The sequence below is a fragment of the Pomacea canaliculata genome, linkage group LG11 (genome assembly GCF_003073045.1).
Source record: "Pomacea canaliculata isolate SZHN2017 linkage group LG11, ASM307304v1, whole genome shotgun sequence".
Classification (NCBI taxonomy): Eukaryota; Metazoa; Mollusca; class Gastropoda; order Architaenioglossa; family Ampullariidae; genus Pomacea; species Pomacea canaliculata.
In genome coordinates, this window is record NC_037600.1 from 9,060,345 (window position 1) to 9,074,122 (window position 13,778).

Below are 13,778 nucleotides of genomic sequence, written 5' to 3' on the forward strand. Positions count from 1 at the left end.
CTCCATCTTCCATTGTAAAATTTGGAATGATTAAGCCACATCATCTTGCCTTAAAAATATCATTGGATCAATGCAGTAGTGCTAGAGCAATGTCTGTTAAGGATGGGTCTGTTTTTAGCAGGAGGATATTGGACCACCTGTGGCAAGAGAGGCCTGGCCACCTGGTGTTCCACCCCAGCATTACAGAAGTGGACCAAGGCCACCCCATCCTGGAGGCATGGAAGGGGTATGTATCTCTTTTGAGAACAGACCTTACCCTTCGGTATCATCTTATGCCTATGGAGCCTGTTGTTATGTCGCTTTACCAGCTGACCCAACTGTTGTTGTAGTCCTTAAGCTCCTGTAGTCAGATTGTCTGGTAAGTAACAAAGAAAAAATAATTTACAAGTAAAATTTCATTTTAGCTCAAGGCAAATGTACTGCAGGCATCATAAAAATTTAAGAAGAAAATAATAATAGCTATGAAGCATTTAACTGCAAGCTCCATGTTCATTGGAGGACTTTTTAATGCATTTTGTAAGTTTGTAATGTTTTCATTTTGTTATATTTAGTATATAGAACATATCAACAATTTGCTATATCTTGGATATAACCCCTGATCTTTTCTCAGCGGGGCTGGCCTATGCCATATGATTTCATTGGCCACAGAACTCCTGGCTATGGACCTCAGTTTCGAATGCCTCCACCACACCCCAGTCAGGTGTGTAGAAGAACTCTGCACTATTATGTCCTTTTACATTGTCATTTAATATTGTACCTTGCATAGTTGCTGTTGTGTGGTGCTTTACATTTTGCTTGTTTTTTTTTTTCTGTCAATGGTCATCACTGTAGTGTATATTTAGAAACTGTTTTCCTTAGCAAAAAAAAAAAACAAGAAAAACCCTTACCTTGCCAGTCGACCAATGCAAATTTTTCTAATGCGATAAATTTGAAGGTCACATTTTGATCTAATTAAAAAAATTGTTTCAACAGCAGTCGTATAGATTTGCACCAGAGTAGCCATAACATTCTAAAAGTCATCAGTAGCTTTTTGTTGACTGTTATATACCACAATAAATGATTTCAGCTCTTAATTAAGCTATTTAATTGGGATGTTTGCTATTAGATGACACGTCCTTATGGACCACCACCACCACCACCACAGATGGCTAGACCAGCACCTTCTTCTGGGCCAAGTGCTTTAGGGCCTGAGGATGAAGATGAGAAATGGCGCCAGCGCCGGCGTCATGCAGGGGAGGAAGTGAGTGCTGCAGTGGAAAGAGCCCGCCAGCGGCGAGAAGATGATGAAAGAAGAATTGAAGCTGAAAGAAAAGCAGCAGCTGCAGAGAAGTTACGGCAGCTTGATGAACGAGTGAAGAAGAGAAGTGGAGATGAAAAGGTTGGAATGGCTGCTGTTTGTGAATTTTTTGGGAGGTCTTAAGATACAAATAAAAATATTTGTTAATTGCTTTCAAAAAGCCAGATGCAGGCTTTGAAACTGCAGGTGTAATGAAGAGAATGTGACGTGTCAACAGTTTTGCACCTTCTGATTCTGGGTTCTATGTGCCTGTAGTTGTTGGTGGGGGAACCTGCAGAGTTGTATTCCTGTGTGAGAAACTTAGAAAGGGGATAAAGTTTATACAGTGGGACTTTTTATTTTTGTCTGTCACAGGACATCAAAGAACCAGAGCCAGAAGGCCGGTCCAGTCGTACTCCTAGTGAAAGCAGTGATAAGGACAGTTGGGATGGAAGATACAGAGAAAGTCAGAAATATGCCCAGGTTTGTAGGCTTTTTATATATTTCTGAAACCTTCTTAAGAATATGTAATGTGCTTGCTTTTGAAAGAAAATAATTTTAAACATGATGAAACTAAAAACTGTTACAGATTCTAATGTGTTTTTGTTGATAAATGTTTTGATGCTGTATAAAATCATTTTTCACACCTACCCTTACCAACTTTATCTCCAAGCCTGGCACTGATACTGAAAATGGCTCTTGTTTGAGCCTTGGTTACGCATGCAACGATCAGGTGAAGACTGACATGTTGTATACTATTTGAACCGATATTCTTTCCCCTAACTCACTATAAAAGTGTAAGGCGTGTGCTCTCAATAGTTTCTAAGCTATTTTTAACTGAACAAGTGCACCCTTTTTTGTATCATTCACTGCAATTGGCTTATATCGTAGTTTCTAGTTAAAAAAAAAAAGTTAAAACGAAATGATCTGATTGGTTTGTAACCCTAGAAATGAGCACTTCTGTCATCCCCAAAATGATTTGTTGATTCATTCCAGCTTGGTTGTGCTTGATGCATAGTTTGCTGAATATAGTCTAATTTACAAGTGAGAAGAATAAATCTTGATGTGAGAAACATTCTCAGAAGTTGTAAAAGCAAAATTTAGCGACTTCACAGAGAAAAAAAATGAGTGTTTGTGAATATCACATGCCGAAATGACCTCGTGATGATGTGCAAGTAACAACCGTTTCTGGCATTTTAACAAATTTCCAGTAGTAAAATCCTCTTATATGTTTGAATATGATTTGCAAAGTTTTTGATTACAATGAAACACAGCAATGCAACATACCGTACATTTTATTCAGCAAGTCCATAAATGCTTTCATTCCTTCCGTCATCTCTCCAACCACCACATTGCTCACACAGTTACTACACTTATTTTAGTTGTCAAGGTGAAATTTATAGTCTTGGCATTTTGGGATAGACTTTTTTCGAACCATGTAGTTAAGCACCAAGCAACCAAGCCTTTATGAACTACATTAAATCACTAAGTCATTAATGTATATTCATTCAAGCCCTTAGACTGTATAAAAGGTCCTTACTTGGTATCAGCCCTTGTCTGTGGAAACCCTTAATCTTAAAACCAGTTTTGCACACATTTGTAATTACAGTATGGCCTGATTTTTGTTGACAGAGTAACTATCAAGCTCCTACGAAAGGGTTTTCCAGAAATGTGCCACCACGCTTTCAAAAGCAGCAGCAAGACCAACCACCAGTGTCACAGATGGCGCCGCCATCTCAGCCACCTTCGTCATCTCCTTCAGTGACCACACCAACTCGACAACAGCCACCATCGCCTGCTAATGCTCATCCACCTATGGCCCATGGGTTCCGTCCTGGTCAAATGCCGCCACCACCTCCCTGGGGACCAGACCCACGTGGTTGGCCAGGCATGCCTCCTCCTTACTTCATGGATCCACGTTATGGGCCACGACCCCCACTAGACATGCAGGGTGAGCATATGTGTAGAAAACGTGCCTGTTGTTTGAGCACAGCCATTTTTAAGTGTGGCTGTTATGAATGATAACAGGATTATATCTGCTGCTTATAAGACAAAAAAGGTTTGGGCATCATGATTGTAAACTTTCTTATTTTATGATTTGTTGGTTATCATTAGAATATTAAAGAAATGTAAACATTTTTATCATTCCTTGCTGCATAACCGAATTTACTGACACTTTTTTTGGGGGCATGAAAAGGATAACAATTTTGTAAATATTGCTGGAAAAAACCTTGATACACCAAAAAATAAAAAAAATCCCATGTGTCATTCCTTAAATTGTCTCTTCACAAAAACTTCAAAGGCTGTGACACACGACTTTAGATATTAATTAACTTTGTATTTTCTTTTTAATGAAAACAATTATTTAAGTCAGTATTTTTATTCTTTATACCCAAATCATAATTTACGCTAATTATTTTACTACATGTGTTGGAAAGAAGTTTAAAATGATTTAAGATGGATTTTTACTTTAAAACCCTACCTTGAAAGACATTGAACAGACGACGGACAAGTTTTCCCCTCCTTCTGAAAGTGCTTTTGACTTTGCAGGCATGCCTATGTATCCACCACCCATGAGACGTCGAACCAATAGTCTTGGTTCAGGAAATGAAGGCCAGGATGAAGGTCGTCATCCAGAACCATTTGAGAGGGGTGACCCCAGGATGTGGATGGAACGTGGATACATGGCTGCTGGTTTGCCACCAGGTAATTTTTAAAAAAAACTGCTATGATGATAGCTTAAACAAACTAGTAGTTGTTTTAGCATTTATTGTTCTTGTGTGCATAATTGTTTGTTTGCAGCTGCTGTTACTGCACCTGTTTATAAATTTATATTGTTTATACCTTTACTGTTTTGCGTTCTTTAGGTCCATATGAGGATTTACGTAGGCATCCATACTATGAACGAATGTACCAAGACTACGACCGATATGATTATGAAAGGAGGTGCGTTGTGTATTTTTTTATCACTGAAATATGTAATTCTCATTAAACCAGACTTGTGCTAAAGTTGTTTTATCATTAACCTAGTATACTGTGGTAATAGGGCAAGATGAAATTGTTAACTTTTAATATAATGCAAAGTAAAAAAAGCTAATTAAATATTTAAATATCATTAAAATTGGACACCAGGTAAAAAGTGTTTGTAGGCATATTTAAAGCAAACAGAATGGTCAAATAAAGAATGCACCTAGTTTCTAAAGAACTGTGTTGCAGAGAGTACGAGCGTCAGGAGCACCCTGACGATGATAATGATGAACCTCCTGAGTCAGAAAATGCCCCCAAAGAGGTTGAGAAAAGGTCCACATCATCTAGAGAGCAGAGAGAGTCAAGAGATCTGTTTGATGATATTCCAGATAAAAAGGCGTCACGTGATTCTGGCTGGGATGAACCTGAACGGTGTGTTGCCATTACCTTGGTGTTTCTAAAACTCCAGTCAGTGCTTGGTTTAAAGAGGATGAGAATGTTATTTGAAACCAAAGCTTTCATTTATTGTGCTAGCATCTAAATCTGTTTCTTTTGTAAGAAATATTAATAGTAAATTAATAAAGATATGAATCCAGTATAACTTGCTGGGAATGTTAAAATGTTTCATGCAGAAGATAAAATGTAGAGAAAGAAGATGTCTTCTTTAGTATAACTAGTTAGAAGTAAAGGTTTGAGTTGCGTGTGCATACATGATATATAGTGCATTTTTGAAGGGTTACACAATAGATTTTAAAATAATATAGAGCTTGTCTAAGGTTAAACTGTCCTAAAAATGCAAACCAAGCAAAAGAAGAAAGCAGTAGAATAACAAATATCCTACTTACCAGAAATGTCCAGACTGTGACGATTACTAACAGCTTGTATTCTTATTAGCTTCCAAGAGAAGGAGGATGAAGATGACAAAGAGAATGTAAAGGAAGAGAATGATGAAGATCCTGGGAAATTGGAAGAGGAGAGCTGGGGTGGTGGCCGTAATTACCGCCAAGGCATGAGAGATGGACGAAGTGGTCACACTCCAACTTTTCGTGCCTATTCTTCAGAGGAGTATAAGCGTGATAGTAAGTTTGTCACATTATTGTCTACTAAAAAAAAGTTTGTTGCAATGTGTGTCTTTACATTTGTGCAGCTTTGCAAAATTTTTTTTTTAATTGTGCACATGTTTAAAAAAAATGAGCAAAACCACAAACTAAGATTTCTGTGTTTTTAATTTTGTGAAGAGCATTATGCATATCAATAAGACTGTATTTCACATTTGATTTCTGTTTCAGGGAGAGACCATCCTAGCTGTCCACCTCCGATATCATACGAGCAGTCGAAACAGGCACTGCCACCCAAAAGTAATTTAACTTCACTGAAGCGCAGTGCCTCAAACATGTCCAGCAGCTCTGCCACATCCTCAGAGCGGGACAGAAAAAGTGATTCCCCAAAAGAGACAATCATTATTGAGCGTTCTTCTGGCACGAGAAAAGAAGTTAAAGTGAGTGATTTTTTCCCAACAGCTTTCTTATGAGTATGGATCCTAAACATTACCCAGAATATCTGAGCTTTTTAAGTTGTTTCATTTTAAAAAAATCTGTCCAAAACTTTTGAACACAAGATTGCCACTAGATCTTGGCCAAATTTTAGCATTTAATGCTTTTTGGGTTATGTAGGAACCAGAATTTTGACATTAGGAATTGTGATATTAACACAAGTTGTGTGTACTTTTTTTTTTGTAACTGGTGAATAAAATATCCAGCAAGTTTACAAGAAGGTACGACTAAAAACCTTACAGTGATGTCTTTTTATTTTCTGAAAAACTCGATTTTAACAGAGTAAAAGAGGGGAGTTGAAAAGCCCTGGCATTTTAGGAAAATATACCATCTTGTCTGGTTTCTACTGCAGAAAGAACTACAAATTGGTATTTTTTGCAGGAGGTACCCAAAGAAAAACCTGTCCCACGAGATGAAAAGCCAGAACAACCTCGGCAGAATCCATGGGAAGCCAAGGAAGAAGCTAGGTGAAGTACTAAACATGTTTAGGGTTTTAATAGGTGTTTGATTTATTCTTGTGTATTGTTCATCATAGCTGATTCAAGTTTGTGATACAAATATGAATTCAAGATTTAAGAATTACAGATGTTTTATTGGACCATTTTAACTCATGATTATCTAGCACTGTCGTAAAAATATTGATCTGGATGTCTGAAAGTTAAAGCAGCACAGGTTGTTTTTTATTCCAGGAAAGCTAAAGAAAGAGAAAAGCAAGTAACTGCACAGGCTTCCGTACCTGAACAGAAGGAGCTTGAGAAAGTGTTTCCAGAATCGACTCCGGAAGACAATGTTCATGACAAAACATATGAGAGGCAGGGAAACGGGAGCCGCCCGCCGGCGAAGAAAAAGCGAGACGAAGATACTATGGAGAAGGACGATCATTTTGCAGACCGGGACCGCCAGGCTGGAGACAAGGACCGCGAGAGGGACAGACCTCGCAGCAACACAGGCCGCGGTGGTCGTGAATTTGTTCGTGGCCGTGGTCGCACAAGAGGTACTCGTGGAAGCAGCAGTGGTGGCCGTAGTGCTCCCTATACCTCCAGGGCTAGCCGTGGTCGTGACCATGCAGCTGGCTCAGGGTTTGAGCGAGGGGGTAGGTCACTGTCAGATCATGGTGCTGGAGTAGGGGTGAACCGGTGGGCGGACAAGTCGGAGGATGGGGAGCTTGGTATCGAGGAAGTTCATGACAACAAACGTCGGCGGGCACATGATGAAGAAAGTGATGTGTCAGTAGATGAAGCCAGTGGCTACAGTGAAAGCTCAAGTGAGAGAGCATCTGAAGCCAAAGAACTTATCGTATCTAAAGACAAAAATCAAGAAAAAGTAAAAGAAGAACCAAGGTTGATTGAGAAACGAGAACCCAGTCGTAACGTTTGGGCTGAACGTAGTGCATCCTCTCAGCAGCATCTGAGGGGCAGTACTGCTTGGTCCAAAGAAAAGGACACAAACAAGGTGGTGGAGGACACTAGTGAGGCCCAGCAGGGTTCTGACAACCGTGACAGAAGGGAACATCGTGATACTCGAGAGAATCTTGGTGACAATCATGACAACAGAGATGACCTTGAAGGCAGAGATGGCCGTGATAACAAAGATCATCGTAATGGCAGAGGTGGTCGTGAAAATAAAGACATGAGAGACAACCGTGACACCCGTGATCGTCGAGATAACAGGGAACGTCATCAACGGCAGGAACGAGACCATGATGGTGTCAGAGACCGTGGAGGTGATAGCCGTAATGGAGACCACTACGATAAACATGGGCATAATGATATGGCATTTGTTCCTAGAGGAGAACCCTCTAGAAGAGGCAGAGGTATGACAGATGTCTTAAGATTATAAATTTTGAATGCATGTCCGTTAACATACAACTTTTGTGTTTGACTACGTAAAGCTAGCTGAGGTAACCAGCTTAACCCTGGTTGATTTCTCTCCAGTGTGATGCTTTTGTCCATCTGTAGCTTCATTTGAGCCAGACTTATTCAATCACATCATCTGTGCACTAAAGTCAAGAAACATTTGTCCCTTCCTTGACCTAACAGGTTTTAGCATTTAGCATCGATGGGGAAGGTAAAAATTGCTGAGATGACCTTGGTTGCTTTCCATCTCTCTTTGTTACTAGTTTGCATTTCTATCTCTCCCTCTCTTTCTCAATGTCTTACCAGTGCCATCACAAATTGAGATTGTCTCTTGTTCTGCATAGATGTGTCACATTGCTATCATAGAATCATAGCCTCCCTCTGCTTACTATGGCATTCCAATAAGCAAAATAAAGAAGCCATTCAGAATGGTTTCAAAAGATTTTGACAGAATATTTTGTACAGGTGGTGGCTCTGGGCATCATGGTCGTGGAGGTGGACGAGGTATGTCTGCACCACCCAGAGGGGGTGGTTATGGCCGCCCTGTATCTGGTAGAGGAAATGGAAACACATTTGGAGACCAACCTCCTCCATTGGAAAATAATAATAGGTAAGCCTATAAGTTTTACTTTTAAGCTACATCACGTGTGTATTGATTGGACTAGTGGTAAACTTCTATTTTTATGAAGGATAGCTATGTCACTTTGTTGTTTGATTTCTTGTGGAATGTTAGCTTGGAGGGAAAAAAAATGACGTTTTTATTTTGCTTAAGCATGGAGCACAGGCGTCGAGACAACCGCAGGCAAGAGCGGAATCAGCCACCACCAAGGTTCCGCAGGGGTGGGATGAGTGAACGAGGACGTGGTTACGAAAGGGGATCATCAGGACGCGGAAGACCTTCCCGAGGAAGAGGAGGCAGTACACCTGTGTCTAATATAAGCAAGAAGCCCCCTCTTCAGAAGCAGCCATCCAACGAAGGGGAAGAATGGGAAACTGCTTCAGAGAGCAGTGACTTCCTTGAGAAAGGGCGAGATTCAAAAAACGAGATGAGAGAAAACCGAGAGAATCAGCGTGACATGTCCAAGAAAGCCTTTTCAAACCAACGCCCATACAACGATCGCCCAAACAGACGCAGTGGTGGGACAAACAATTCTGAGTCAAGAAAGTCAGACAGTGTTGAGCGACGCAGCAACAAAGAAAAATCACCGAACCAAAAAAACGGGGTAGCGCCGCCGAAGACCTCGGCGGCGAATGGACCTGCACCTAAGACTAGAACGGTGGCTAACCATAAAGAGAATGTGAAAACTGTAATGCGTGTCGACTGTATCATTCCCAATGACCAGACTGCCATTAACAATGCAATCAACAGCATGCAGAATAAGTAAGTACTGCCAGCATCCATTCAATAGAGTGATTGAAGGTTGAAAAAACTTGCAATATCTGGTTTGCATTGGTTGACGTGTTTGCAATGATGTTTTTTTAAGATTCTGTCAATCCTATGAAATAATATGATTCAGACTTTATTTTTTTTTTGTCTGAGCAAGCACACAAATTCATTGCTAAAGATGACTTGATAGTGTTGGCATTAAAGACATTTTAAAGGGCTTTTGTAGTGCATGACTGTGATATGCATAACTACTTTCTTTTTCAAGCAAAAGGGAGAAATACATATTTATCCATATTTATCTTTGCGTTTAGGAATTTAAATATGTTAGGAAACAAGTTAAATGGTTTAAATTTTTACCAATAACCACATGCATGTGTGCATGTTATTTTTCTGCAGGGGCAAGGTAGGACGAAAATCAGATCTCACCGATGTGTCAAGGCCTTTAAAACCAGAAAAAGAAAAAAAGGATGCTCTGGCTAACATAGACATCAATAATTTTGCAAGTAAGTAGTGCTTTATTTCTGTTCCAGGTCCTCTGCTTACGCAAAAAATTGCGTACAGTACGCATTAAAAGTTCGGAGGACCCCTTCAATTTTCGTCAATGGGGTCCCCTTCAAATTTGGGCGAAGAACAGGGACCTTTTAAAAATCTGAAGAAGGGATCCCTGGGACCCCAAAGAATTTAGCCTTAGCAGAAGAGCTGTGTTCTATCTTACACTAAGCAAAAGAAGCTTTTGTAGTTGAAAACTCATTCTACAAAAAAAGCAGTTTTGCTAAATGCAACAAAAAGGGGTGAACTCTTTTACTGATTGTGTTGTGAATTAATCTTTTTATTCTAAAGGGGGATGAGGATGTACCTAGTTAAAATACGTTGGCACTACATTTCAAAGATAAAACATTTGTGGTCCAGTGCAAGCTGTTTTTATCAATTGTTAATTTTCTGAGCACAGTAGTGAAGCAGCTACATATCAACGCAAAGTGTGAACTATAGCTTTGTATAGTCATGGCTTTCTGTGCCGTAAAATACCCGTAGGGCTGTCAGTCCAATGATTGTTGCATGTTTTTTTTTTCCTCACTTATATCTGAGCAAACAGTTTGACAATACTGCAGCTAGGTCTTGCACTCTTTTTCACATGACATGGCTAAATTTAATATAAAATATATTCTCCCCCCTTCCAAACCCATTATAATTCTAAAGATTAAAGCCTACAAATGTTATGCACAGAGAAAGATCGGAATCCTTATATAAAGGAGAACATGTGTATCATGCTTAGAACAGGTTTTGAATGTTTGTGTGTGGGACATTGGATGAAAAAGTGTTTTAAAAAGTGTAGTTATTTGCTTTTATAGTCCTTCCTTCCAAACTTCATTAGAACAAAGCATGAGATGAATCAAACATGGAGTCCAAACCACACATTTTTCAAAAAAGAATTGTGGGCAGTTTTTTCTTTTACTTTCCAGAGACAAGCATGCGAGACTAAAAGATTTTTTTATGATTATAAATGGGCTGTTTTTTTCATGTTTGGTTTTGTGCCCCAGAGTTTCTGCCATCCTGATTCACTTTTACTACAGACTACACTGCTCAGTCAGTGGCTTTTTGGTGTAGTGGGCAGAGCTGCAGTATCAAGGGATACCCATGCTAAAGAGTCTGTAGGTCCATCTTACATGGATGCTTTTCAGCCTATGACAGCCCCAGGGGGTATGCGTGTGCCTGTATAGCAAGACTCGATGTTGAAGCGAGGCATGCGAAGACAATGTATTGAACCTTACAAGAAAAAAAAATACTACAAAGTTTAATTTCACAGCTGAGAAAGAAATGAAACTTTTAGGTTCAAATTATTATAGCTTGCAAGTGATGTGGATTGTGTACCATTTTCATTTGATATCTCTGCGCAAGTGTGTGTTAGCTCGTCTCCTAAAGAGTAAATGAACGTAAAATTTAAATAAAAATAACATGAAAAAGCTAAACACATACAACTCGCGCTTTATTATTGGTTTTGATTTTTTTTTTTAAATACTACGAAAATATTTGCTAATCCATTCAGCAACACTAGAAGATCCATAGTTTCTACGCATGAGCATAACTTGCTTCAACATCGAGTCTTGCTACACCTGCAATCAGCAGCATCCAGTGCAACTTCTGCATCCCCAAGGCCTGTCATTGTAGTTCATACACAAGAAGTAGCTTTAATCAGCTTTCTCCTGCTGTTAAGGTTTGCAGAGCAGTCCCTGGGGTGGACCATCCTTAGGCCACTTACAATTGTTTTTCCTCTTCATTATAAAGCAGAAATTGACTGGGCCTGTCTTGTGTATTTTATGCATATAAAAAAACAAGAGCTGTTTGTAGTGATGCTGTTCAAAAATATGTCAATCCAATAATTGTTTCATGATTTGAATTTGAGCAAACAAGTATAAGTTCATTATAAGATTATTTTCCCCAAACCTGAGCAAATAACTCCCTTCCATTCTTGATATTTCAGCATACACATATAGAAAAAATTTGAAACCTTGACATGGATGGGTAATGGGATAGTGTTTGGACCACATTTAAATTATGTGTTACTTATATCATTGAATATTTATAATGCTCCATGAGCCTTTTGCATGGTGGTCAGGTGGCACAACAGTTAAAGCCTGTCACCAATACAGTAAGAATTTGCTGTCTTTGGCTCAGCTCTAGCCATAGGCACACTGTTCTTTCTCTGCATGTGGCGTCTGTTTACATGACTGGCTGCCTTGCTGCGATACACCTTTAGTTGCTAGATTGGCTAAAACACCTATTCCCTCCCATAAGGGTGGTTTTGGAGCTAGCATCTTGTACTAAGAGAAGTGTAGTTATTGAATCATTGTTTTTCAAGAACGGCTTCAAGACTACACAAATTGACTAAAGCATCACTAGGCAAGCCACATATTTCATGTATACGAATTTTTAAAAAGTGCACTGTTTGCAGTGATGCTGTTCAAGAATCTGTCAATCCAATGATTGCTGCATGATTTATTTTCCACTTGATTCTGAGCAAACATGTTTTGAAAACTCTTTCAATGTGAGATTTTAATTTCCCTAAACCTGACCAAATAACCCCCTTCCATTCTTGAGATTTCAGTGTACGCATGCTGTGCGTATGAAAAGATTTATTCAATTCATGGATAAGTAATGTGAGAAAAAGCTTTACTATTACATTTAAACCATGTGTACTTAGATCCTTGAACATTTAAATGCCCCATACATTTTAGTGGATGAAGGGTGGTTTGGAACTAGCATCTTGTACTGGGAGTAGTGTAGTCGATATCTTTGTTGTTTTCAATCACTTCTTCATTAAACAGAACAAATTGACTAAAGCGTCTCTAGGTTGATACTTCTGAGGGGTTTTCTTTTTCTGAAAAAAAAGTGCACTGTTTGCAGTGATGTTGTTCAAGAATCTGTCAATCCAATGATTGCTGAATGATTTATTTTCCACTTGATTCTGAGCAAACATGTTTTGAAAACTCTTTCAATGTGAGATTTTATTTTCCCTAAACCTGACCAAATAACCCCCTTCCATTCTTGAGATTTCAGTGTACGCATGCTGTGCGTATGAAAAGATTTATTCAATTCATGGATAAGTAATGTGAGAAAAAGCTTTACTATTACATTTAAACCATGTGTTACTTAGATCCTTGAACATTAAATGCCCCATACATTTTTAGTGGATGAAGGGTGGTTTTGGAACTAGCATCTTGTACTGGGAGTAGTGTAGTCGATATCTTGTTGTTTTCAATCACTTCTTCATTAAACAGAACAAATTGACTAAAGCGTCTCTAGGTTGATACTTCTGAGGGGTTTTCTTTTTCTGAAAAAAAAAGTGCACTGTTTGCAGTGATGTTGTTCAAGAATCTGTCAATCCAATGATTGCTGAATGATTTATTTTCCACTTGATTCTGAGCAAACATGTTTTGAAAACTCTTTCAATGTGAGATTTTATTTTCCCTAAACCTGACCAAATAACCCCTTCCATTCTTGAGATTTCAGTGTACGCATGCTGTGCATATGAAAATTTATTCAATTCATGGATAAGTAATGTGAGAAAAAGCTTTACTATTACATTTAAACCATGTGTTACTTAGATCCTTGAACATTAAATGCCCCATACATTTTTAGTGGATGAAGGGTGGTTTTGGAACTAGCATCTTGTACTGGGAGTAGTGTAGTCGATATCTTGTTGTTTTCAATCACTTCTTCATTAAACAGAACAAATTGACTAAAGCGTCTCTAGGTTGATACTTCTGAGGGGTTTTCTTTTTCTGAAAAAAAAAGTGCACTGTTTGCAGTGATGTTGTTCAAGAATCTGTCAATCCAATGATTGCTGAATGATTTATTTTCCACTTGATTCTGAGCAAACATGTTTTGAAAACTCTTTCAATGTGAGATTTTATTTTCCCTAAACCTGACCAAATAACCCCCTTCCATTCTTGAGATTTCAGTGTACGCATGCTGTGCATATGAAAAGATTTATTCAATTCATGGATAAGTAATGTGAGAAAAAGCTTTACTATTACATTTAAACCATGTGTTACTTAGATCCTTGAACATTAAATGCCCCATACATTTTTAGTGGATGAAGGGTGGTTTTGGAACTAGCATCTTGTACTGAGAGTAGTGTAGTCGATATCTTGTTGTTTTCAATCACTTCTTCATTAAACAGAACAAATTGACTAAAGCGTCTCTGGGTTGATACTTTTGAGGGGTTTTCTTTTTCTGAA

General features: G+C 38.8%; 1 protein-coding gene across 6 annotated transcripts in view; it reads left to right on the top strand.

The window, feature by feature from the left end:
- The window catches only part of LOC112574877 (protein PRRC2A-like), a 44,144-nt gene that overhangs the window by 11,815 nt on the left and 18,551 nt on the right, over positions 1-13,778 (top strand). For 5 of the 6 annotated variants that reach the window (XM_025256207.1, XM_025256210.1, XM_025256208.1 and 2 more), the window contains exons 12-26: positions 119-226; positions 611-700; positions 1,106-1,378; positions 1,652-1,759; positions 2,909-3,227; positions 3,827-3,982; positions 4,144-4,222; positions 4,493-4,675; positions 5,138-5,322; positions 5,533-5,741; positions 6,178-6,263; positions 6,486-7,609; positions 8,118-8,262; positions 8,425-9,033; positions 9,436-9,542. In XM_025256207.1, coding sequence (XP_025111992.1) covers positions 119-226; positions 611-700; positions 1,106-1,378; positions 1,652-1,759; positions 2,909-3,227; positions 3,827-3,982; positions 4,144-4,222; positions 4,493-4,675; positions 5,138-5,322; positions 5,533-5,741; positions 6,178-6,263; positions 6,486-7,609; positions 8,118-8,262; positions 8,425-9,033; positions 9,436-9,542 — 3,781 coding nt within the window. The remainder of the gene's footprint in view (positions 1-118; positions 227-610; positions 701-1,105; positions 1,379-1,651; positions 1,760-2,908; positions 3,228-3,826; positions 3,983-4,143; positions 4,223-4,492; positions 4,676-5,137; positions 5,323-5,532; positions 5,742-6,177; positions 6,264-6,485; positions 7,610-8,117; positions 8,263-8,424; positions 9,034-9,435; positions 9,543-13,778) is intronic. The other variant, XM_025256209.1, reaches the window with a different exon arrangement.